Genomic DNA, 22,659 nt, shown 5'->3' on the forward strand with positions numbered 1-22,659 from the left:
GGCCCCGTGCCCGGGGGTGGGGGGGGGGGGGATCACTCGCATGCTCTGTAGTGGACCCAGAAGTGGACTGGAAGTACTTCTGGTCCACTTCCGGGTCTGGCGCCAGGTGCGTGCGCCCGCACCCTCATGGGATGCTCCATCTGTCCTGCCATCTCAGAGGTCATAAGCCATGTCTGGTACCTTGAGGTATGTAGAAAAAACATATAAAGCTGTGTCTATGGCCAAATTGTTGAAACTCTCTGAATCGAATCGGAGGCTTCCGATTCGATTTGGAGAGATTAATGGGTTTCCTGATTCAATTTCGATTTGGAGATTTGGCCTCTGAATGTGTCCGAATATCCTCCAGATTGAATCGGCGACCGAAGATTCACATGCCCCTAGCACAAGACTGTTTGTATCCCATGGCAGTGATTACATCTGGTACCTCTTTAAAGAGGGTCGTGGATTTGTAACTAGGGTGGCCATCATAGAGAACATTCTGGTTTTCTGCTACTCTGTCCTTTATTGATATGAAACCCTACGCCTTCTCTTTAAGAGAAAAGTAGTGGACATAATCCAGTTTCATATTAATGGAGGACAGAAGACAACCAGACTGTCCTCTATGATGGTCACCCTATTTGTGACTGGTTAAAGAATCTTAAAAATGAACAACTACAAGAAGAAAACTCTTCAAATCACAATCTGAGATTTAGTTGATTCCTGAGACTTGTCTGATTGTAATCTCTTTCTGTACTGCCATTTGTTTATATTTTGCAGTGGGATGTTTAGAAGATATTTTAGATCTTGCAAGAAACTGTCAGTACTTACTGCCTTCATCAGGTTGTTTAAATAACAGATCGGACTGTCAGAGATTTTGGAAAAATGAAACAAAACAACTGCTAGCAATTTTTTATTCTAATTGGCATGTTCATTCTGATGCTTTTAGCAATCCTATTTTTTCAGCATTTTCTTGTAGAGGCTCACCAGGGCTATCCTAAAATTCTGCTGATGACTGGTAATGGTTTTATGATTGATAAATTACACAGCTCCTTTAGCAGTTCTTCCTTTTTTCTTCCTGTCTTGAGCCATCAAGGTTAAATCTAGCTAAAAGTCCCTTTTAAGGCCTCTCTGTTTAGATTTTATTAAGTTTTAGGTTAATTACAACAAAGTTCCCCAAATATGCATGTTTGTATATACATATTGTGGGTAGATAGGATAAGATGTGAAGTCCCAACAGTTTGCCTGATTGGAACGCCCACTAGCATGTGACAATACTTTGGTTAGATACTGCCATTGGAAAGATATGGCCTGATTTTTTCCCCCCCCACCAGGCTAGTGTAGTATAGATAGAATAAAAATCATGTCATTCATCAGGAATGATTGCCATGGAGCCCAGGACAATATTAAAATCTGCTTTTGAGATTTTATGCTTGGTCTTTTATCCACAAACTCTAGGGTGGTCCTCTTTTTCACAAGTATTATGTATGCATATGTGACAAAAAGGGTTGAGTGACCTGAGTTCCAGCATGAAGCTATTGAGAACACTTACTGGGGATGCTCAGTCAGTAAGCTTTCTATGTACCCTTTTCACTTTAGGGGCAGATCGTCTAGATGTGACTATAGACCAGAGAATGCTGTTGTGTTGTTTGGGGCGCTGATATTCCTATTTTAAAAGAAGAAACTCCCCACTCCTTTTCCTGGGAGCTGATGAACAGAAGGAGGTTTCAGAGATGGGGATGCTGTGGTTCACCAGAAACTGAGAAGAGCCAGGGTCTCAAAGCCAGCAGCTTCCCCCTTGTGAAGCCACGCTAGGGCTAACTGCAGGGGGTCCTCTTAGGAGAGGGAGACTGAATAAGGCTGCATCTTGGGTAATCCTGAGAGAGCTTTTTCTCTCCCCTCAGAAGTGGCACTTGCTCTTCCGTGAGAGTATGAATAGAAGGGTAATAACAGGGGTCAGCAAAATATGGCCAAGGGACTGGATACATCCTGCTAGCTACCTGGATCTAGCTTGCAGGTGGATGCCCACCAAGTGAATGGATCCAGCCTGTACACACACTACAGCTGCAGGCAAGTTCATGCTTCCACTTCTGTGCTGGTGGCAGCCCTGACCAAGACTGAGACAGGCACACTGTACCTGGCACACTGGAAACAACCCCAGCTGCATTGTGTCAGGGGGCTGTAGTTGTTTCTAGTGTGCCAGGTACATGTTCTCTGTCTTGATCTCGGTCAGGGCTGCCACCAGCGCAGAAGTGGAAGCATGAACTTGCCTGCAGCTGTAGTGTGCCCTGCCCCTCCCCCTGCTCCACCTCCCTGAGTCTGGACCGAGCAGCTCCTGGCCATGTCCAGAGCTGCCCAAGGGGAGCCGGCAGCTTTTGTGTTGGGGCTCCAGGAATGGCAGGGAGGGGCAGGGCAGGGCATGCTACAGCTGTGGGTGGTTTCTGACTTCCGCATTGGTGGCAGCCTGCAGATGTAGCACCCTCCCCCCCCGCCCCCGCACCAGGGTGCATTTCAGCTGTGGGGGGAGTCATGTTAAAACTGTGGGCAGGTTCAGGCCTCCATGCTGGTCATAACCCCAGGAAGGAACGATGGGGAAATAGGGAGGGAGAGAGAGGTGTGGGCCTTGACAGGTTACCAAAACTCATTAAGTGGCCCACCAGCCCAAATAATAGCTGTCCCTGGGTTAAGTGCTCTTAATTGCTGGAATTCTACTGGGTTAAAATGCATTTTCCATTTTGGTATTCAATTGTTTACCCAATGAAATCTTTTGAATGTAGAGAAACTATAGTCCCTCCAGTTCAAGGTCATGTTCTGCTTGACCAAGTATTATTGGGCATATCTAAACATGCGTGTTCATGTGCATTAGCCTATTCTAATGCACACTAAAGTGTCACAGAAAACCCGTGCATTTTCATTAATGTGAATTAAAATAGGCGGAGGTCATCTATAAATGAACAGTAAGGCTCCTCCAACTTGCTGTAATTACAATGTGTTGGAGCAGACTGAATTAATAGAGTCTGCTGGAACGTGGTAATTACCACACTCCAGCAGATTCCAGAGTCTTGTCCATCACTGTTCCCACGCTTAAAAATGGTGGCGGGGCACTTTAACTAAAGCTTGAGCTTTACTTAAAGCGCCTTTGCCACCATTTTTAAGCACAGGAAGGCTAATAAATGAGACGCTTTGGGCACTTTAATTAGAGTGGCTCTTGAAGCTGCTTTTAATTGAAGTGTGGGGCCCCCATTCCTGGATCATGTATATAAATGCCCCCAAGTACTAAATTGAATGCACCTTAGGAAAAGTGCATTAATAAACTTGTAGATGTGCCCACTGAAACTCAGTACAAAGAACATGAAGAACAATATTTGTCTTGAAGCTCTGAGAAGGACTTGTCAATACATTTAGAATAAGGAGGTGAAAATGGAGGTGAAAATGGCTGTTCTATAGATTCTCTTTAGATTTGCATGGGACCACTTGTTGAAGTTTTGGATAGCAAATAGTTCTTGCATGCATATTTTTTTACATTTTGTAATCTGATCTTTTTAATGGTCAAAAAAATCCTTTTGTGTCTTTCAACTAAATATTTGATGTTGATCTAAGTAGCTTTGCACCTAATTCTGTTTTTTGCCTGCATGAATTAAGCTGTAAAATGTTAACTATTGAAGAATAATACAGACTAAGTATATCAGTTATTTTTTCATGTATACTAATTGTTTGTTTTGTGCTTATTTTCTTTTTAATATGCATTTTCAAGTTTGACATTAAGGATTATTTTTAATAATTCATTGAAAGCAAGGTTAATACATAGAATCTACTAACTTCTAAAACTACTTTAAAGTTGTGATACTGTCATTGTGACAGTTCTATCTTTTTAATTTCTTGGTAATAATATCATCATGAAAGTACTGGTATCCTCTAGGGGTAAGTAAAATACTGTGAACAGTAGATATTCATTAGAGAATAGATATGTCACAGTTAATTTAAAAAAACAAACAAAAAAGCCCATGCCCCACCCCAAACAACCAAACAAAAAACAACCCAAAAATGCTTCTTAGCTAGTTGGGAAGGAATCAATCCAAAAATACATTTTTAAAGTTGGCCAGAAAAAAAACCTTGGAAAAATGATTGTTGGTTTAGTTAAGACTATATTATATACATCTGAGCCTTAAAAGCTTTTTTGCACTATGTCATTAGGTGGGATGTGTGAAGAGAATTGTTTTTGCTTAAAAGTTTCATTTGCCATTTTGCAAGTTTATTTTTACAACAGTAATAATAGAAATGGGATATAGTAGATTAATGTAGGTGGAGTTTTTGCTTTTCAGACAGGGAACCCTTTCTATTGGATTTTTATTTTTAAAAATGCATCAGCTTCATAAAATTAATAACATCCATCATCCAACAATTTCCTCAGAACATGCCCATGAAATCTACAATTAGGTTTATGTTTACAAAGATGATATGACATAATTGGGGCTTAGAGTGTTTGAATCCTTTAGTAATAAAACATACAGCACTAAAACTTACTTGTAAGTCTCTTGCAAAAATGTATAAGATCTATATTAAAGTTTAGTGCCTGTTGTAAAGGTTTCTTGCTGTTTTCTATTAAAAGCCTTTTTCTGTTGCTTTTCCTCTTACCTACTTGTATTTGAATTTTTTCATGTTGTGTTGGTTTTCACCTTGTTTTATTTTGTTTTGTTTCAGGGAGATAGAGAGGAACGTTTAAGCAAAAATAGTTTCAACTGTTTTTTGACTGAGTTCAGTGGAGACAGTGGGTAGATTTCTACTCTTCAGGCTACTTTCCCCTCCCCCACTATCATTGTTCTGATGTGGGGGAATCCGAAATTTGGGTATAAGGTAGTTTTGATGTCAGAGTTGTGACTTTTGGTGTCACTATGAAAATCTTTCTGGAGTTGGCTCAGTTATAAACTACAAAAAAATCATCCCTCTGTTCACATGCAGTAAACATTGTTTCTACTTGATATCTTGAATAGAAGTAGAGGTTTACATAGTAAACAGGCAAAACAGATGCTTCATGTTCTTCTAATACCAAAGGGTGCAATAACTTGGGAACAAAAAGCTGTCTTCCAGAGTTCTGAAATCTCTTTGCTCTTGTCTTCTCCCTGGTTTCGTTACAAGATTTGTTTAAATCCATATAGTTTTTGATGATTCTCACAGAAACTTATTAGCTGGATCTCTAGTGGAGACTGGATTGTCATCTTACTGGGGTCACCTGACCTCACTTGTCATTTTTCCTGCCTGGTGCAGGGGGTTGGACCTGATGATCTTCTGAGGTCACTTCCAGCCTTACAATCTATGAATCTACTCAAACCTGCTTGTTAATAATTCTGAATATTTTTCAGTCTTCATAACTCATCCCTAACTCTTGTCTCTAATTTGGGACTATTGCTGCAGAGAAATTCACAAATGAGTGAATACCATGTGAACAACATTTCATCCAGGAGTCTGAATTTTTAGCCCCACTTTAACCACTCAGTGAAACAGCTCTTCAGGCTGCATCTTTGATGCCCCGATATAGAGGATGCCAGGGTGGGTTTTACTGATTTAGTTTCACTGAGTCATTGTTTAGTTCAAGTCACAGTAATCTTCCAGGTGGACCTGGGCAGTCCCAGGTTCAGCCCTTGCTGATTGCCTCATAGGTTGGTGTTTGCATATGCACAATAATTCTTTTTAAAAGACAGCTTGAAAAAATCACTTTCCAAACAATGGCTAAAATTTTAGATTTTGCAAATTCAAATTTCAGAAAATTCTTAGCATTGAGGTTAATTCTTTTGTCAGTCTGCTTTTAGAAGAATTTAGCATTTTGAATTAAAATGTAGCGATGCATTTTATTTGTATTGGTATAATTGAAACTTGCTCATAAAATAAGCAGTTTCTATATAAACTCTGGTGAACCTGTTGTTTTAATCCATATACGTATATATATTTTGTGTTTGCAGAACCAAAACGTCCTCTTGTTTGACACAATGGATGAACAGTCACAAGGCATGCAGGGGCCTCCTGTTCCACAGTTTCAGCCACAGGTATGTTATTTTTATAATCACATAGGAGCAACAGGCATTAAAATAACATGCAGAGGACAAAAGAAAAAAAGATTATTGAACTTCAAATACTTTTTATCCATTATACAATGGTGTTGCAAGACAGAGGGCTTCTTGTATATCACAAATGCTTTAGCATTGTATTCAGTGCAATAGTTCATTAAGATAATTGAGATAATCATGTGCAGTAGCATAACTGACTTCATCACCACTGATGATTAAAGTGAATGTTATAAGATCAGATGTCTTTGGCTATTTCTATCCGAAGACATTTATGCAAAAAGAAGCCATAAAGAAATGTAATGTCATCTTGGTTATCTTGAAATTCAATGAATATCAATGCTGTGTTTCACAAGGAAAAAAAACTTTCGTTTCTGCCCCCTACTGCTTCACCCACTGGGAAAAGTCGGAGTGGCAGTGGGAGGCAAAAATGAAAGTAATTGTTTTCGTGTGAGACACTGAGCTGTTAAACACTATACATTTCAAAATTATGTCAGAGTTACCACATTTATTTCAGAATGCTCCTTTTAACCTTCTCTTCTTACACCCCCTGCTGCTGGTCCTGTGAGGGTTAATGTCTTTACTTATAGAAAACAGACAGAGAAATTCCCACTTATAGAAGCCCCCGTGACAGGGTGGATGTGAGAGAGATTTAATTATCTTTGTGTTTGGGGTGATGGTGTGAAATAAAGAAAACATTATCAGAGAACAAATAATATTTAGATATTGCTCATAAACTTTCTTGTAAACATGTTATGTTGCTTTAATTTTATTTAAAAGCTGGAGGGGAAAAAAATTCTACTCGAGCCATGATCCTTCACAAACTTATCCAAGGACATCTATCTGTTTTATCTGCTGTGAAGAATCCTACTGAAGTCATTATAATTTGCCACAGTAAAATTACACACTTGAATTCTTCTTCTTCAGGGTTGGAACCTTAATTTTTTTGCTTCATAGTTTTAACCTGAATAAAAAAGTGGATGTGGCAATACATGGTTATTCTAAAGTTGCTGGTGATCATGCATATATGTTAGTACTGATCTTTATTTTTGTGACCAGTATTTAACACAGCTTGTGTTTCCCTGCCTGCAGTGGATTAGCTGTTAAGTATACATATGCAGGAATGTTTGGTTTTTCAATCCTAGAGAACAAAACATTTATGCATTTAAGATGTAATTGCATATATTCAATTTTAACAAGTATTTTTGATGCAACAAATGTGACAGCTTATGTTAATTTATCTTAAGGATATATTTGATGAGGCAATTTGTGATGCTGCTAGAAACTTTATAATGTGAATCTCATAAAAGCTCACCATATTTATTATAGACTTTTCTTCTCCTTGTCTGAGCAAAAGGCACAATCATAGTTGTCAGCTTGGGTAGGGTTTGTGCCTGTCTCCAAAAACCATCCCCCCGCCCCAATCATTGGCAGCCTGTTTGTTTGTTTTTAAATTATCTTATATCAGTCTTGAGAGTATCATTAATTATAATGTTAAACAAGACCAGGCCTAACAGGGTTCTTACAGTACCCTAGTAGACATCTCCAACAAAAGAAACCCACACGTATGCTCATCCTTGGTTAACCTTCAGCCATTTTTAAGCATACTTGCTATTACTCAATTGCAAGGTAGACAGGCAATTGTTCTTTCTTTTTTCTTTAGATTAGGAAGGTCATGGGCATAGTTCTGACCATTTTGCATTTTGAGGAATGAGGTGCATATTACTTTGTTAGCCAAATATATAAATAGATTAATATGCCACAGAATTATTTTGATAGTGTCACTTAGTGACATTTTCACCTTGTTGACCTCCTTTTGCCCTGTGAGCTGGATATGCATATTAAATCTGATAGCTTCAGCTTGTTAAAGCTATGCAATTGTGAAAAAAATTAACGATAAAAATAAACTGCAAGACATTTTCAGTTAAAATACGAATGATGTATTCAAAATTAGTTACGGTCCCCTATCTCAACTTAAGATAGAGGTAATGATTAATGCCTTGGTAATTTAGGAGGAGAAACATTAGAAGAAAGTAATACAACAGATGAAGGAGAAGATGCGAAATATTGATTTGGGAATAATTACATCTCAGAGCTGGAAAACCTGTTAAACTTAATTCTTTGGGTTATTAAACTATATATGTATGCACAAATTGAAAACAAATTAAATTAAATGGAAAAATCAAATTAAATACAAATTAAATTACTCTGGAACTTCACAGTTTTTTTGATGAAAAGGGGAAATGAGTATAATTAGCTAAACAGTTTAATGACTCAGTACAAATTAATTTGGAAATACCATTCTGTGTTCAGGTTAAATCAGTAGAAGTTTCAGCATAACATAGAGAAACTAACATTATTAAAAATAACTCTGTATTTCTTGGGGAAGCTTGACTAAATTCTGCAATGGGGATTCAGTTTGTGGGAGAGAGTTCTATACCAGTATTTAAAAACTTTCCAGAGTCAGGTAATTCTTTCACATCACTTCTAATGCTGCAAAGCGCTTACCCCTATCCTGTGAGCTGAAACAGAGACAGGCAACATGGCCTGGTAGTGGCAGCACACTGCCTTCTGGCCTGCTCTGCCATTACCCTCAATTTCTTCGCAGAACCCCTGATGATGTTTTGCAGAACCCCAGGGTTCCACAGGACACAATTTGAAAATGAACACGACAAAACAATCATACACATTTTGTAGAGTAGTTGGATGATAAGGGACTAATGTTTAATTTCTTGCTATGCCTCAGGCTTCCCTTTTGTCTGAGTAAATTACCCAGGGTTGAGATCCTGAAAGGTATTTAGGTGCTAGACTTCTGTTGAAATTGATGTGAGTGTAGTTGTTAAATACCTTTTGAGTATCTTTAGTTTCTTATCTATGATATAGATAAGATAAGGTGTTTTTATTACCTCACAGATATGTTTAAAGACGAATGCAATAATTGGAGGTCTGGGGTCATATAAGAACTTAAGATAGTGAAATAGCATTCCAGTACATTAGACATAAGATTCTGCATCACTTCAGATGCGTGTAAAAAGGACGGTTTTGTTGCATTAAACATGAGAACACTACATCAGGTGATTGGCTTTAAGATTCAGTTGATAGTGTGTTCCCCTTAATTTTTATATGGTCAGTTGGCAGTAGGCTTCTGTATTGTAAAGGCATAAATATAGTTTAGAAAATCTTGGGCAGGGAAAAGAGAGAAATATGAATTTTGGCCATCTGACAGAAGTGTGATAAAAATTTGATTTTGGTACCAGCTGTGGTAAACTAAGAATGGTAGTTAAATATTGATCATTTTAGCAGAAATGGTCAACTGAGTAATTTTATAGAGATACATTTAAATGTCAGCACTTGACAGTGAGATGAATTGAAATAATTCCTCCTTTTGGGTTATTTCAATGTATACTACAGCCCATTTGCAGCTGAAGAATTATGGGATATGGATGCCTAAAATGTTGTAGAGTATCTGGATGAAAGGTCTTAAATACCTGCATTTTAGTGGATTATGATTGTCCTAAAAGTAAAAAAAAGCAAAGCATAGAGTCAGCCTGCCTGTTATTGTAATGTGTAAGAAGCAAGATTTCATTGGATTATATCTTTTATTGGACCAATGATATAGTTGAGAGACATGTGACCAGCTTTCAGGCACAAGATATCTTTCCTCAGGGAGTGTTGGCTCTGTTTATGATATATAGTTTTCAAATCTGAATTGTGGCTTAGTTTAAAAAGGTATGGTAGACTTACTTCAAAATGAAATATCTTCATTGCTATTAGTCCCATTAACTCAAGAATTCTGTGATCTACCATGCTGAGCTAGTAGGGCTGTTTTTCCTTATGTCCTACTGAGATTTCTGTTGGCTGGGTGGAGGGGGGGGGCTTGACTCGTTAATTGTCTCTATAGTTCCATAGGAATTCTATGCATAGACTTTAGGCAACATATTCCATGTTGCGGGGGTGGGCAAAATGCGGCCCATGGCCTGGATGCGGCCTGCCATGCCATTCTGTCCAGCCCATGGGGCCCCTAAAAAAATTTATAAAACTAATATTTATCTGCCTCTGGCTGCTTATCATGCGGCCCTTAATGACTTGCCAAAACTCAGTGAGCGCCCTCTTCCCCAAATAATTCTGATTCTGAGTCAGTGACTTAATATAATTGAAAGTAACTGGAGTTTAGGTACTTTTGAAGATTGTTTATCCTATGAGGAAATGGGAGACAGTGGAGGCCATAAGTAGGTTGTCTTGGAAAATGCTCTGAATTAGGATGTCTCCTGTCCTGTAAGTCTTCTACAACAGTGGTTCTCAATCTTTTTTTGTACCAGGACCCATTTGTAAACATTGATAGCCAGTCCCAACCCAGTGCCCCTCACTCCCACCTGCTGCCCTCCCCCCCGATATGTGGGGTAGGGCGTGGCTGTCTGAGATGGGAGGTGTGTGTGTGTGCAGGGCATGGGTGGGCCTCAAGCAGCCCCTTGCAGACTGGAACTCTGCCAGCCTTCAAGGGAAGACACAGTTTCCCAAGTTTTTCCTCCTGAACTGGAGAATCCATTTTAAATATTTGTTTGTGACCCTCTCATATAGTCTTGTGACCCACTTTTGGGTCATGACCCATGGTTTGACAAACTGCTGTATAACACTGCTCATATTGGATGCTGTGGCCTTGGCCAAAGATCCCCCAGGAGAGTTGTAATGGTGATTGCCTTGTGTAGCTGTGGTCTCCTATGAACCTTCTCTAGGGTGTGTATATGCTGGCCTTTGATAGAAACCATTCCTACTAAATGCTAATTTGGCATTTGGCAAAAGATTGTATTGCTAATGTCTTGTTTATTAGCAAGCATTTTTCCTGGTGAAATTACTAGTGCATTACAATATTTGTTTTTTAACTACTCATGCTTTGATGCTAAGCTATTAAAAAATATTCTAATTCTCTCTCTCCCTTTTTCAAACCCAAGATTGTCTGATTATAGTACAAAAGTGAAGCAGCCCTATAGATAGAAGTGCATCAGAGAGCAACAAAGAACAATATTCTATGACCGTTTTAATAGATATGTTGTCCAGGATCTTCAAAATCTAAAATTTGGAAAGTCGTATTTTAAAATTCATTGTATAGACAACAGTTATGTAGAAACTGTAATATTAAAGATGAGTGGGAGTGCTCACTGGTTTACTTGGTGGATAAAATGTAATGTTATCATTAGTGAAGTGTATATAATATGTTCTCTTATGGTCTGGGACCAAAGGAAGCCTTTATCCTGCATAAGCTTATTTCTGTACAAATTGCGTTGTGGCTAGGAAAGACCCAGTGGTGGTTGGAGATGTGCAGCTATGTTGCTTCTCATGTCAGCTCACCACATCTAAATTGTATGACAGGACAAGGGAGCAGATGAGACAAGCTGTCACTCAGCCACACTGCCCTTTGAAGAAAGGCCATGGGGGGGAAAAGGTGCCGCAAATGGGCTGTGAAGTTTACATATACTGCCCACTGTTAAACAGATTACCTCTAATGAAGTGTCTAATGCTCAGGCCATATCAGCCTAATCCTTGGTGGCAGTTCATCCCTCAACTGCCAAAAAACACCGCCCTCTGGCCCTCTCTCGCCACTCTGGCCGCCAAGCACAGGGAGGTGCCCGGTCTTAATAAAGCAAGACAGTGTGTGATCTGACATGCAAATGTAGGTCATTGCATATGTAAATGTGTGATTACAAACCTGCATGCCAAAACACATTAGTGAGACTTTGCTCTCAGCATGCGGTTGTCACACTGCCTTAGTAGTTCACGCTAATATTTGTCAAGTTACTGTGAAGACAGAGGCCGCAAGTCCCAATTCAAATTTGAAGCGCATGGTACTTTTAAAATATAGCTTATTTAATGAAGCTGTATTTTACAGTGCTATATAATGAAAGCCAGTTTTACAGATTTATAGATTGCTTCGTTATGCTGTGCCTCAAAGCTTGGCAGTTATCAAACCAGACATTGTATTTTAGTATATAGTTTTACATTGACATGTGCCATTTCTATCAAAATAAGTGAAGTATATACATAAATACTTATTCTGCATTAACAGACCTCAACAGAATTGAATATATGAAATCTTGTAAAATTACTGGTGTCTACTTTTAGAATGTTTAGTTATAAACGTGGTCAAAGGTCTGCTGCATATCTTTTGAAAGTGAAAACAAGAAATGATACAGTACGACCTTACTGAGGGTTTCAGTTATGAAGCTGCTATAAGTCAGCTTCCTGATACATTTATAATTATTCTAATATATCTTAATACCTGTAATATGTCAAATAAGTGACTTCCGAAGAACAGTACCATAGAACTTGCCTTTGCAGAATTTTGTGACTAGTGCAGATAACGTTGGTTTGGGTATGTGCAATAAAGTAAATACCGAAATATTTTAATAATTTTAAACCCTGATTCTGCAAATTCATAAGCATGTCAGAGGTCTTATTGACTTCAGTGGAGTGTTTTAAAGTCAAACATGCATGTAAATATTCACAAGATTGATCACGGTTAAGATGCTGGTGTACGGTTGCTATGTGGACTCTATTTAAAATATACAGTTTATATGATGCAAAGCACATTTACATTTTTTTATTACAGAAAGCTTTACGACCTGACATGGGCTACAATACATTAGCCAACTACCGAATAGAAAAGAAGATTGGCCGAGGACAGTTTAGTGAAGTTTATAGAGCAACTTGGCTCCTGGATGGGGTACCAGTCGCATTGAAAAAGGTGCAGGTAAGGATGTTTGTAAAAGCTCCAGCTAAATTTACACGTAGCTTAGAAACGTGGAAAAAAGATTTACCTGAACTGATAAAGGAGAACTCCTCTTTGAATACTGAATTTTTTTAAAGAGGTTTTAACACTGGAGACTAAGGCATTTGTTGTTCCTTTTCAGTCTATCGTGAGCTTTTTCATGTAATGTTTTTTGAACTAGGTTGCTGAGATCTTTGTAAAATTGTTTCTAGAGGGGTGCTGAAAATCATTGCTGCTGATATATGTGAAGTGTCAATGTGGTGTAAGAATTCATGTAAGATTCATGTGACATACAAATTTGTCACAACTCTACTAATCACGCATTCTTTGCTAATAATATGAAAAATTAAAGTGAGACTTATTCTCTTGTTTAGTTCTCAAAGCGTGTGTCTACACGTGTATTAAGGTGCTTTTTCTAACACACATTAAATTTAGTACCTTCGGTGTGAGCTACTGAAGAGATGCACATTAGGCTGCATTAATGCACAGTAACAAATGTACATGGTTTTTAAGTGATGCTTAATGCGCAGTAGCGTATTTTACTGTACATTAGCGTAATAGCAGTTTTTTTACATGATGCTTCAATGCACAGTAACATAGGCTACTGTTTCCATAACAGGAGAATGTAGGAGAATGACCACCCCTCCTGTTAATCAGCTAATTGGCAGGATGGGGCAGGGCATTCTCCCAGGGCTGGACTCCACCTTGGACTTGGTGGCAGCTTCTGCCAACTGTCAATTGACAAGCTGTCAATGAATGGTCTCCCCAAGCGGTGGAGGTGGTCCAGGGAGCATCTCATTAGGGCCCCCTGGCTGGTAAGCACCTCTGTGTAGCTCTTTAGCCAGGGGCCTGGAACTTATATATGGACCAGCTCCCAGGCTATTTTTCTTTTGCTAAGAATGGCAAAGACAGTAAAAATGAATGCCTGTCTATGGCCAAAGTCACTGGTATCATTTTTGAGGCGGTAAATGTACTTTGTTTGCATAAGAGCGTATATGTTAAAAAAAAAAAGTACATATGTAATCAAGAATTGTTAGCATTGAAATAAGTTATTTGGTTTATTTTACGTGTCGGCACATACTAGCTGTGTTATTAATCTGTTCCCAAATTTTTGTATGTAATTGAAAGCTCGTTAATAACCAGTTAAAGCGGTGAGGTTAGGGGGAACGTGCCATGGTGGTTCTATATAAGATGCAAGTGGTAGCACAGAGCACTTTGCGTACGACATAAGTTGGGCATTAGACTGGATTCCAAGAGCGTGACTTGGTTTTTAAATCAGTGCGACACTAAATGGAACAGTGTTTAATGCAAGAGGTATATATTCTCTTAAGTTCAAAGTATAATAGGTGATTCACTTGCAAACTTTTTTTTGTATGTTCAAATACAAGGTTCATTAATTATAAAACTATTGGGGAAAAAATGATTAAATACATGGAATTAATTGAATTGTGTGAACCTTGGATTTAACTGGACTATATGAAACGGGGTGTTTATGTGTTTGGGGAGCCAGGAAATTTGGGAGCATGGCCAGCAGGGGTGGGAATTGTTGCAAAATAATAGGTTTTATTGGACTTGGCCACTGGCAGTAGATGGATGAGCAAGGGCTGCTACCTACTGCTTCTATGGCTGCCCCTTTACCCCAGGCTGGAAGCAGCAGTAAAGGGTGAGTTTGACACAGCTAGTGTAGATGGTTGAATTCCAGGAAACTGATTAGGCTATTGAAGCAGGTTAGGAAAAAAGGCAAAGGCCATTAAAACTAAATACAAAATATTTGGAGATGGAGTATCTGAAGGAATTCAGGTAAGAATCATCTGTGAAGGACTATTATAAAATACGGTTTATTCTTTATTATGTTAAGCTGAATGGTTATTTTGATACCAATGCCTGTCACTGGATTTGTGAAACGTTATTCTTTTAAAGAAAAGTATAACACTTCAGATAGAAAGTTCCAGCTTTTCTTCTAAACTGAACAAAGACAAAACATTGGCCAGTTGATCTGCTTTTATTTTATGGTAAAGTCTTTGATATATTTTCCAAGTTGGGCATGTCTGAATTAACTTTTTATTGTATGTTTGGTTATGGAAATATTTTTTCTTTTTTATTACACCTCAATGCAGTGTACTTGCTACCAAATTATGAAAATTTCAGTTTGGATGCAAATATTAGAAGGGGGACCATAAATAAATTATGTAGGGAGCCCATGTTATGTATGTGAGCCCAGCACCGCTCCCAGCCCCAGCTCGTAGCAGCAGCCCACCCTTGCCCTGCGCACAGATCCAGGGGGCACGTATCCCTCTGGGGTGTGTTAGTGGTGGCAGCTACTCCCCCCTTTCTGTACCCCCAAACGAATTGCTCGCAGCTCTGTCTCCCGCCTCACCGTGGTTGGTCAGTATCTGTCCCTGTTTCTGCCCCAGCCCCACTTCCTCCCCTCTGCAGGGGCCTTGATCTGTACTCCCCCCACTCTTCTTTCCTTCCCTGCCCCATTTCCCCCACAGAATTACCAGCTGGATGCTGCTCTCCAAGCTGCCAAGATGTATATTGGCAATTGGATCGGTATTGGCCAGTATGGCTCGTTAATAATCGGCCATTGGTGTTGGCCCAAAGAATCTTTATCGGTGCACCCTTACTCTCAAGAACATCCACCCATGTCGAAGAAGCCAAAGCCTTCAGATCAACACCATCGTCTTACCCATGAATTCACTTCTAGGACATGATGGTCTATACCTGGAGCCTTGCATTCTACAGGAAGAATTGATGAGAACACCAGTTTGCATTTGTGTGTACAAGTATTCCATCCCAAGAGCAAGACTTTGCATTTGTACATGTTGAATTTCATCTGAGGGGTTTTTTTGGACCTTTTTTCCAGGTCTTTCTGGATCCTAGACTTAACACCCAGAGTATCTGCAACTCCACCCAACTTAGTGTCATCCAAACATTTGCCAAATTTGCACTCAATCCTGTTATTCAAATCATTACTAAAGATGTTGAATACTAGATCTGGGACAGACCACTGGGGAACTTGACTTGATACCTTGTCCCATCCAGACATTGAGCCATTGATGACTACTTGTTGACCATGGTGACCCAATCAGCTTTGTATCCTTGTTACAGTACATTCATCTAGCCTGTATTTCCTTAGCTTGTTAATGATAATGTTGCGGGAGACCAGTGTTGAGTGTTGATGAAAAATTTTAAGCATTATATTCATTTTTCCTGCACTTAAAGTTCATGAGAAACCCAAACCCAGATATGGCTGTCAATTAAAGCATGTTCAAAATGGTGAGCATTTTCATTTGTATAAGAAAAATCATCATATTCAACTTATCAACAGTCTTTCAATAAGACCTTGCCAGCAGTATTTGCATTAACAGTGCAGAGCAGGGGTTCCCACCCTTTTTATATTGCTGACTGGCAAACTCACTCAAAGAATACTCAAAGAATTCTGCCACAAACAACCTAATTCACACATTAATTTGCATATTTAAAACACATTAGCATGCTTAGAATTAAATTTGCATGCTTAACTTTTTGCATTGGGGGGAGGTTGCAGGAGCAGCTGAGTCTGCCTGGTAAATCTGTTGTGAGGGAAGGGGTGTGGGGTGGTAGATTGAGGCCCTGGTGATGGGGTGGGGTACTGAGGCAGGGGCAGCGGGCTAAGCTGTGCGGGGGTGGAGGGCAGCTCCCTAAAGTCCTAGATCCCCTTCAGCAGCTGCACACTGGGCTTGCACCCCAGCCGGGGCAGCTCCTTCCCCCAGGCAGTCCCGGCACTGTCCCCCCTGTGCAAAGAGGCTCTTGGGCTGTCTCGCACAGCCCTACAGGGACTTGCTGCTTTGCCCCTGCACAGAGCAGGGAGGTGGCACTGCCAAGCTGTTTGCCCCAGCCCCAACTCACCCTGCTCCGCACAGATCAAGGGGTGGGTTCCCCCCATGTCATCTTGGGGTGCACATAGCGGCAGGAGCTGACAGTGCCTCCCGGATGAGCTGCGGCTCCAGGGAAAAGCCAGCTGCTGCCCTGACCCCAGCCTGCCCCACCCCACACAGATCCAGGGGCACACATCTCCCCCCTCCATGCCCCCCTGGGATGTGCAAAGCTGCAGGAGATGCCTGCACCTCCCAGACAAACTGCACCTGCCCCAACCTCAGCAGTCCCACTCCCTCACCGCAGCAGTTGATGGGAGTGGGGCTAGCACCATGGCCCGGCAGCCAACCCTTCACGACTCGGTACCGGGCTGCGGTCCGGTGGTTGGGAACCCCTGATGCAGAGCATCACAACATCTGGTAGTCTTACAGTGCTTGCAGAATGTCTATGTAGATAACCATATAGCCACCTATAACCATATAGCCCCAGCAGTATGACTGTCCAGATTCCTCTTGAAGATTGAAGATTTCTAGGGTGGGCAATTGCACCACCTCTGGAAGGAGCTTATTCCACAGTCTGGACACCCTGACTATGAAGAAGTTTTTCCTAATGTTGAGCCTGAAATGGTCTTCCAGGAGTTTGTGGCCATTACTTCTGGTTTTCCCCAAGGGTAAACTACTACTAAGTCACCTCTCAGCCTTCTCTTTTTCAGGCTGAAGAGTCTCAGGTCCCTCAGCCTTTCGTCGTATGGCTTGCCATGCAAGCCTGTAATCATACGGGTGGCCCTTCTTTGGACTCTCTCAAGTTGTCCCACATCCTTGTTAAAATGCAGCATGCAGAACTGGGCAGAATACTCCAGCTGCACTCTCACCAGTGCTGAGTAGAGCAGAAGAATCACCTCCTTGGTTTTGCTGGAGGTGCATCAATTGATGCATGCCAGAATATTATTTGCCCTGCTGGCAACACAGTCGCATTGCCGGCTCATATTCATGATGTGGTCTATTATTACCCCCATGTGTCTTTCATTCATAGTGCTGGTCAGGTTGTTGTTGCCAAGCCTGTAGGTATGCAGGTGATTGTTCATCCCCAGGTGGAGCACTTTAGATACTCTAAGGTCATCCCTAGCAGTCGGTCTCTGGCAGGGTGGAGACTAAATCTTGAAGACAACTGTAGAAGGATGCCCAGAAGTGAATTTGGGGCACTTTTATGGGAATAGTCTGGGGAGATCTTGCTACATTGGTAGTGTAGACATGTCCTATGAGTCTGTCTTCTCAGCACAAAAGGAAAAATATGTAGGAATAAAAGGGAATTGATAGAAGGACTTAAACCAAGTTTCCTTACTTCTAAGTCCATATATTGTAAATAGTGTAATGGTGTGATTATATTTTATTTGTATACTACTATGTGCTGGTTATGTGTTAAATTTATTTAATGTTAAAAAAGCTGAAATATTCACTACTGCTTCTGCTAAGTTGAGAAACATGTTTGGAGATTGGACTTCTACAGAACTGGTATTTCCTGGACCGGTTTGAAGATTCTGTTCCTTTATAATATGTGTAGCTGTTTTATAATAGTTACTAGTTGCTATAGGAGGTGGAGGTGGGGGGATTTACTGTTGTGTATTTGTAAAAATAGATTGTTGGCCTGTGCAGTCATGACATTTTCATTTAACATAAACTGAGGGCAGAAATCTAAGAGTTGGGGGATTTGGAGAAAAATATTGAAACACGTGGGTTAAAATTATTTTTAATTTTATAGATTATCCTGTAAAGCAACTTCTTCTTTGCTACTCAGGGATTATAGTAATGAAAAAACAGGCTTTTTTTTCTTTTATTTTTAAGTAAATAGTGTGCTTTTCTCCACTCCTTTGGCCAGAAAATCTCTACAGACATAGTTTAACTAAATTAGAGCGTTGCAGTAGGACTTATGCCAGGGATGGGCAAAAGCCAGCTTGCAGGTCGAATCTGGTCTCCAAACTGATTAGATCCAGCCTGTGGGCTGGTGCCCGCCAGGTGAATGGATCTGTCCCATGGGTGGGCAGCAGCTCCAGCTTTGGCAGCTGCATGGTGCCAGGTGGCTGTGGCTACTTTTGCCAGGCTGGGTTCTTTTGGCCAGGGTTGCTATCAGCACGGAAGCATGAACCTGCCTGCAGCTGTAGCACTGGCCATGTCCACAGCTGCCCAAGTGTGGCCGGCAGCTTCCGGGTCAGGGCTTCAGGTGTGTGGTGGGGGTGGGGGACAGAGATTTGGGGGATACTGCAGCTGCAGGTAGTGTTTAGGCTTACATGCTGGTCACAGCCTGCAACTGAGCCCCCTTGCTCCTGAAGCCCCAACCCAGAAACTGCCAGCCATGTTTGGGCAGCTGTGGATGTGGCCAGCAGTTGCTGGGTCCAGACTTGGTGGGGTGGGGTGGGGCAGGGTGTGCTAAAGCTGTGGGTAGGTGGACTTTGGCTGTGGGGGTGGGGGCAGAGGTCTGCTGAAATTGTGGGCAGGTTCAGGCTTCTGTACTGGTTGCAGCTGGGGGAGGGAGGAACAGGGAGAGGGAAAGAGAGAGAGGTATGACTCTCAACAGATCAGCAAAATTCATTAAGTGACCTACCAACCTAAATAATTGTCCAACCCTGACTTAAACTTAGGAATCTTAAGGTTTAACACAAACTGTTGAGCAGACCATGTATGTTTTCTACTCTTTTTCATTGTGCCTTAGAGGATGTATCCCAAGTTTCCCCTTCAGTTGCTATTTCTTGAGCCAGAATTTTAGATATAGCTTCCCAGTCTTCACTAAGAAAAAGAGACATTATCTTTTATATTCTGCATTTCCTTTCTTGATATCAAGTCATTCACATTATTTCATTGCTGTCCCTAGTTTTTACTCTCCACGAAAATAGAATCACAGAATTAATGAATAAAAAGGCCATGCTGTCTATTGCAAGATTTGTCTAGATCAGAAATTTTAGAAGATTTGTTCTAGGGAGGGAACATAGCCTAGGTTAACCAAGCATCAGAAACTGATTACAAAGATATATGTGCAGAAGTCTTGTAGACAGTATTATGTATTTTCCACAGCTCTGTTTCATTACCCACAGAATATAGTTATGCCTTGTTAGTACAAGTGCATGAGCTGGCTTGAGGATTTCAGGGGCATTGCTAAATGAACTTAATTTAGTAACAAAATAAATATTAAAAGCGATGTTAAGCTGACTTCTGTGAATATTGGCAAAACCTCTAGTTTCTAATGTACTGATGCAGCCACAGACTTTCTAACCAGAAGTCAAGCCACAAATCCTTTAGAGCTCACTGCTCTTTACCTGTACAGGTCCAAACTTACTTCTCTCTTCATTCTACTCTGTCTTCCTTTCAGGCCCTCCTTGTTTCTACCGCTATACTTCTCAGTTTGGTTCTTGATTATTTTCTTGGTTTGTGTTTTTGATCATGTCATTTCTTTGCCCCTCCCCCTCCCCACTCCAGTGGTTTTCTTACATTATATCTAGTTGTCTTTAGTTTTGAGGTTGTCTGTCCACCTATATTTTCTTAGGCTTCCAGATGGCAGTGCGTTTTGTTCCATAATGAACCCTAGTTTTGATGCACTTGTTAGAAAAGTTTGAGTATTTATGCTTTCTACTTCAGTTGGATGAAGTAGTCAAAATTTTGATAAACCTTATGCTAATATGCACCAGATAGCATATTTATATAATTCAGCTTGGAAGTACCAGATGTCAGTAAGGGCCTGAAATGAGGGATCAGTAAATGGTTACAACTTTCTGCTTCCAGTAGATAGCGTGAAGTAGAAGCATTCCTGGGCTTTTATACATTCTGCTGTCAGAGAATGTGAAATATGTTTGTGTCTTTTCTTACTTGTGTACTCAACACACACTGCCTTCCTGTAGTCTGTTGGGGGTAAATATGTAGTGGAGTCAGAAATGTGGGATGGAAAGAGACTTCAAGAAACCATCTTATCCATCCCAAAGCACTGAGATAGATTTTAGGTATAACTTGATCATCCTCAATGGATGTTTATTTAACCCAATGATTCTCAACCAGGGTGCGAGTAAAAACTAAACGCTGACATTTTCTGAGGGGTACCTTGAGTCTAAAAAGGTTGAGAACCACTGATCTAACCTGTTTTTGAAAAACTTCCCCGAGTGATTCCACAGTATCCCTAGCTGTTCCATTTTAGGGTTTTATCACTCCCTGCAGTTGAAAAGTGTTTCCTAATACCTAATTTAAATCTTCTTTCCTACAGGTTGAATTGATATTTTTTGTTGTCTTTCTTGTATTAGAGCTGTAAATACTTTAACATGAGAGGTTTGATTTACAAGTGTATTGATTGCCAGTTCAAGATCGTTAACAAGGTATAGACCAGTGGTTCCCAATGCAGTGTCTGCAGGTGCCATGGTGCCCCCCTCTCCCCCCAAAGTTTATTCAGGTGCCCGCGTGCATTTTCATGATCAGTAAAAATCATTATTCCATCAAAAATGTTGTCACTGCCAATTGAACTCAGAACAGCAACACTTCAAATTTTTTTTCACAGGTTGTACGCAATGGGTGTCAAAATGAGACTGAGTCAGTTGTACTGATGGAGTGGCGCTTACTACTCCCTCCCCAAATGAAATTGTGCGCGTATCCAGGAGTTACTTTGAGCCAGCCATGAGAGACCGACCAGCTGAATTCATATTGGTGTCCACTGCTTTTTCTTTTAAATTCAAACGTCCCCTTGGGCACGTAAATGTTGGGAACCCCTGGTATACACAGTTGTAACAATTGTGTCAGGCAAACTGTTATGAAATAATTGGGGTCTCCATGTTGGTATATGAATATCCTGTATTTATTCTAAGATGAGGTGTCTTCCCCCCCAGTTTAACGTGGAGGGGGGAAATCTTAGAACAGAATATGATGCTGGTGTGGGGACAGGTGGCTGCTGTGGCTTGGGCTCCACTATCACACGCCTAAGGAGTCTTTGCTGCCCTACCTGCTTCTCTCCCTTCCCCTCTTATCTTTGTTCTGTGCTGGCAGACTCTGTCCACCCTGCAGCCTGGGTACTGAGAGTGGCCCCAGCTTGGCGCCATAGCAACAGTGCCCAGCATGCGTGGCTTCTGCAAGAGCCACGCTTAGTGCTCCAGGGTAGACTGGGGATGGATCCTGCTGATATGGAGCAGAAGTAAGGTGAGGGGGAAGCTGAGAGCAAAGTTGGAAGGAGGACCAGGGAAACACAGGCTGGTGGGGAGAAAGAAGGGGAGGAGCAGAGGCTGGGGAGGAAGGGGAAGGGAAGGGAGAAGGGAAAAAGGAGGAAGAGAGGAGCAGAGACTGAGGAGGAGGGAGAAGAGGAAACAGAGGCTGGGTGGGTGGGCAGAGGAGCAGGCACAGGTAGGGGGTAAGCTGCTTGACCTCCTCACACTACCTGGCCTCCCACTGCCTGCCCCACTACAGCAGTGTCCGGGGGGCATAAATAAAAGGTTACCCTCCAATAATTTGCTTCCATACTCAGAAAATTATAACAAATTTATAAATTGTCCATGTGGCTGCCAGGCTTTGGATATCCGTTCTCGTGCGACCTTCGCCCTGGTGGTAAACGTAGGGCGTCCTATGGGCTCGTGTCGTTGATGAAGCAGGTGTCTCCTCCTCAAGTCGCCTCCCCCGTTCTTGCCTGCCACGACTTGTTGTTCTTCAGTAGATGGGATTGGTTGTCGGGTTTGCTCAGTGGCCTGAGGTTCGCCCAGCGGTCGTTCATGGGGCTCCGCCACCCCTACACTCCGGCCACACGGCCCCTTGTGTGAGTTGTCCCTCCTTCAGCCTTGTCCTCTCTTGTGGAGTCGCATCTCCTGGCTTGACGTCTGTGGTCTCAACACCTGTGGTCAGGTTCGCCCGTGTGGGCCTGCCCCCGCTGCCTTCCCTGCCTCCACCCGTTTTTTGGGGAAACACAAAAAAACTTCTGAGGCTTTCCCTTGGCCCCATTCCTTGGGGGTAATCCCAGTACCTTCTACTCTCTCCCTTTGCACAGGGCAAC

At 41.3% G+C, this 22,659-nt stretch overlaps 1 protein-coding gene across 5 annotated transcripts in view; it reads left to right on the top strand.

Annotated features, from left to right (window-relative positions):
- NEK7 (NIMA related kinase 7) overlaps positions 1 to 22,659 on the top strand; it is a 150,956-nt gene that overhangs the window by 30,083 nt on the left and 98,214 nt on the right. For all 5 annotated transcript variants that reach the window (XM_019502045.1, XM_019502046.1, XM_019502049.1 and 2 more), the window contains exons 2-3: positions 5,934 to 6,017; positions 12,640 to 12,780. In XM_019502045.1, coding sequence (XP_019357590.1) covers positions 5,961 to 6,017; positions 12,640 to 12,780 — 198 coding nt within the window. In that variant the 5' untranslated portion in view covers positions 5,934 to 5,960. The remainder of the gene's footprint in view (positions 1 to 5,933; positions 6,018 to 12,639; positions 12,781 to 22,659) is intronic.

Source organism: Gavialis gangeticus, unplaced genomic scaffold (assembly GCF_001723915.1).
Source record: "Gavialis gangeticus isolate Ggan-Ray unplaced genomic scaffold, GavGan_comp1, whole genome shotgun sequence".
Taxonomy (NCBI): domain Eukaryota; kingdom Metazoa; phylum Chordata; order Crocodylia; family Gavialidae; genus Gavialis; species Gavialis gangeticus.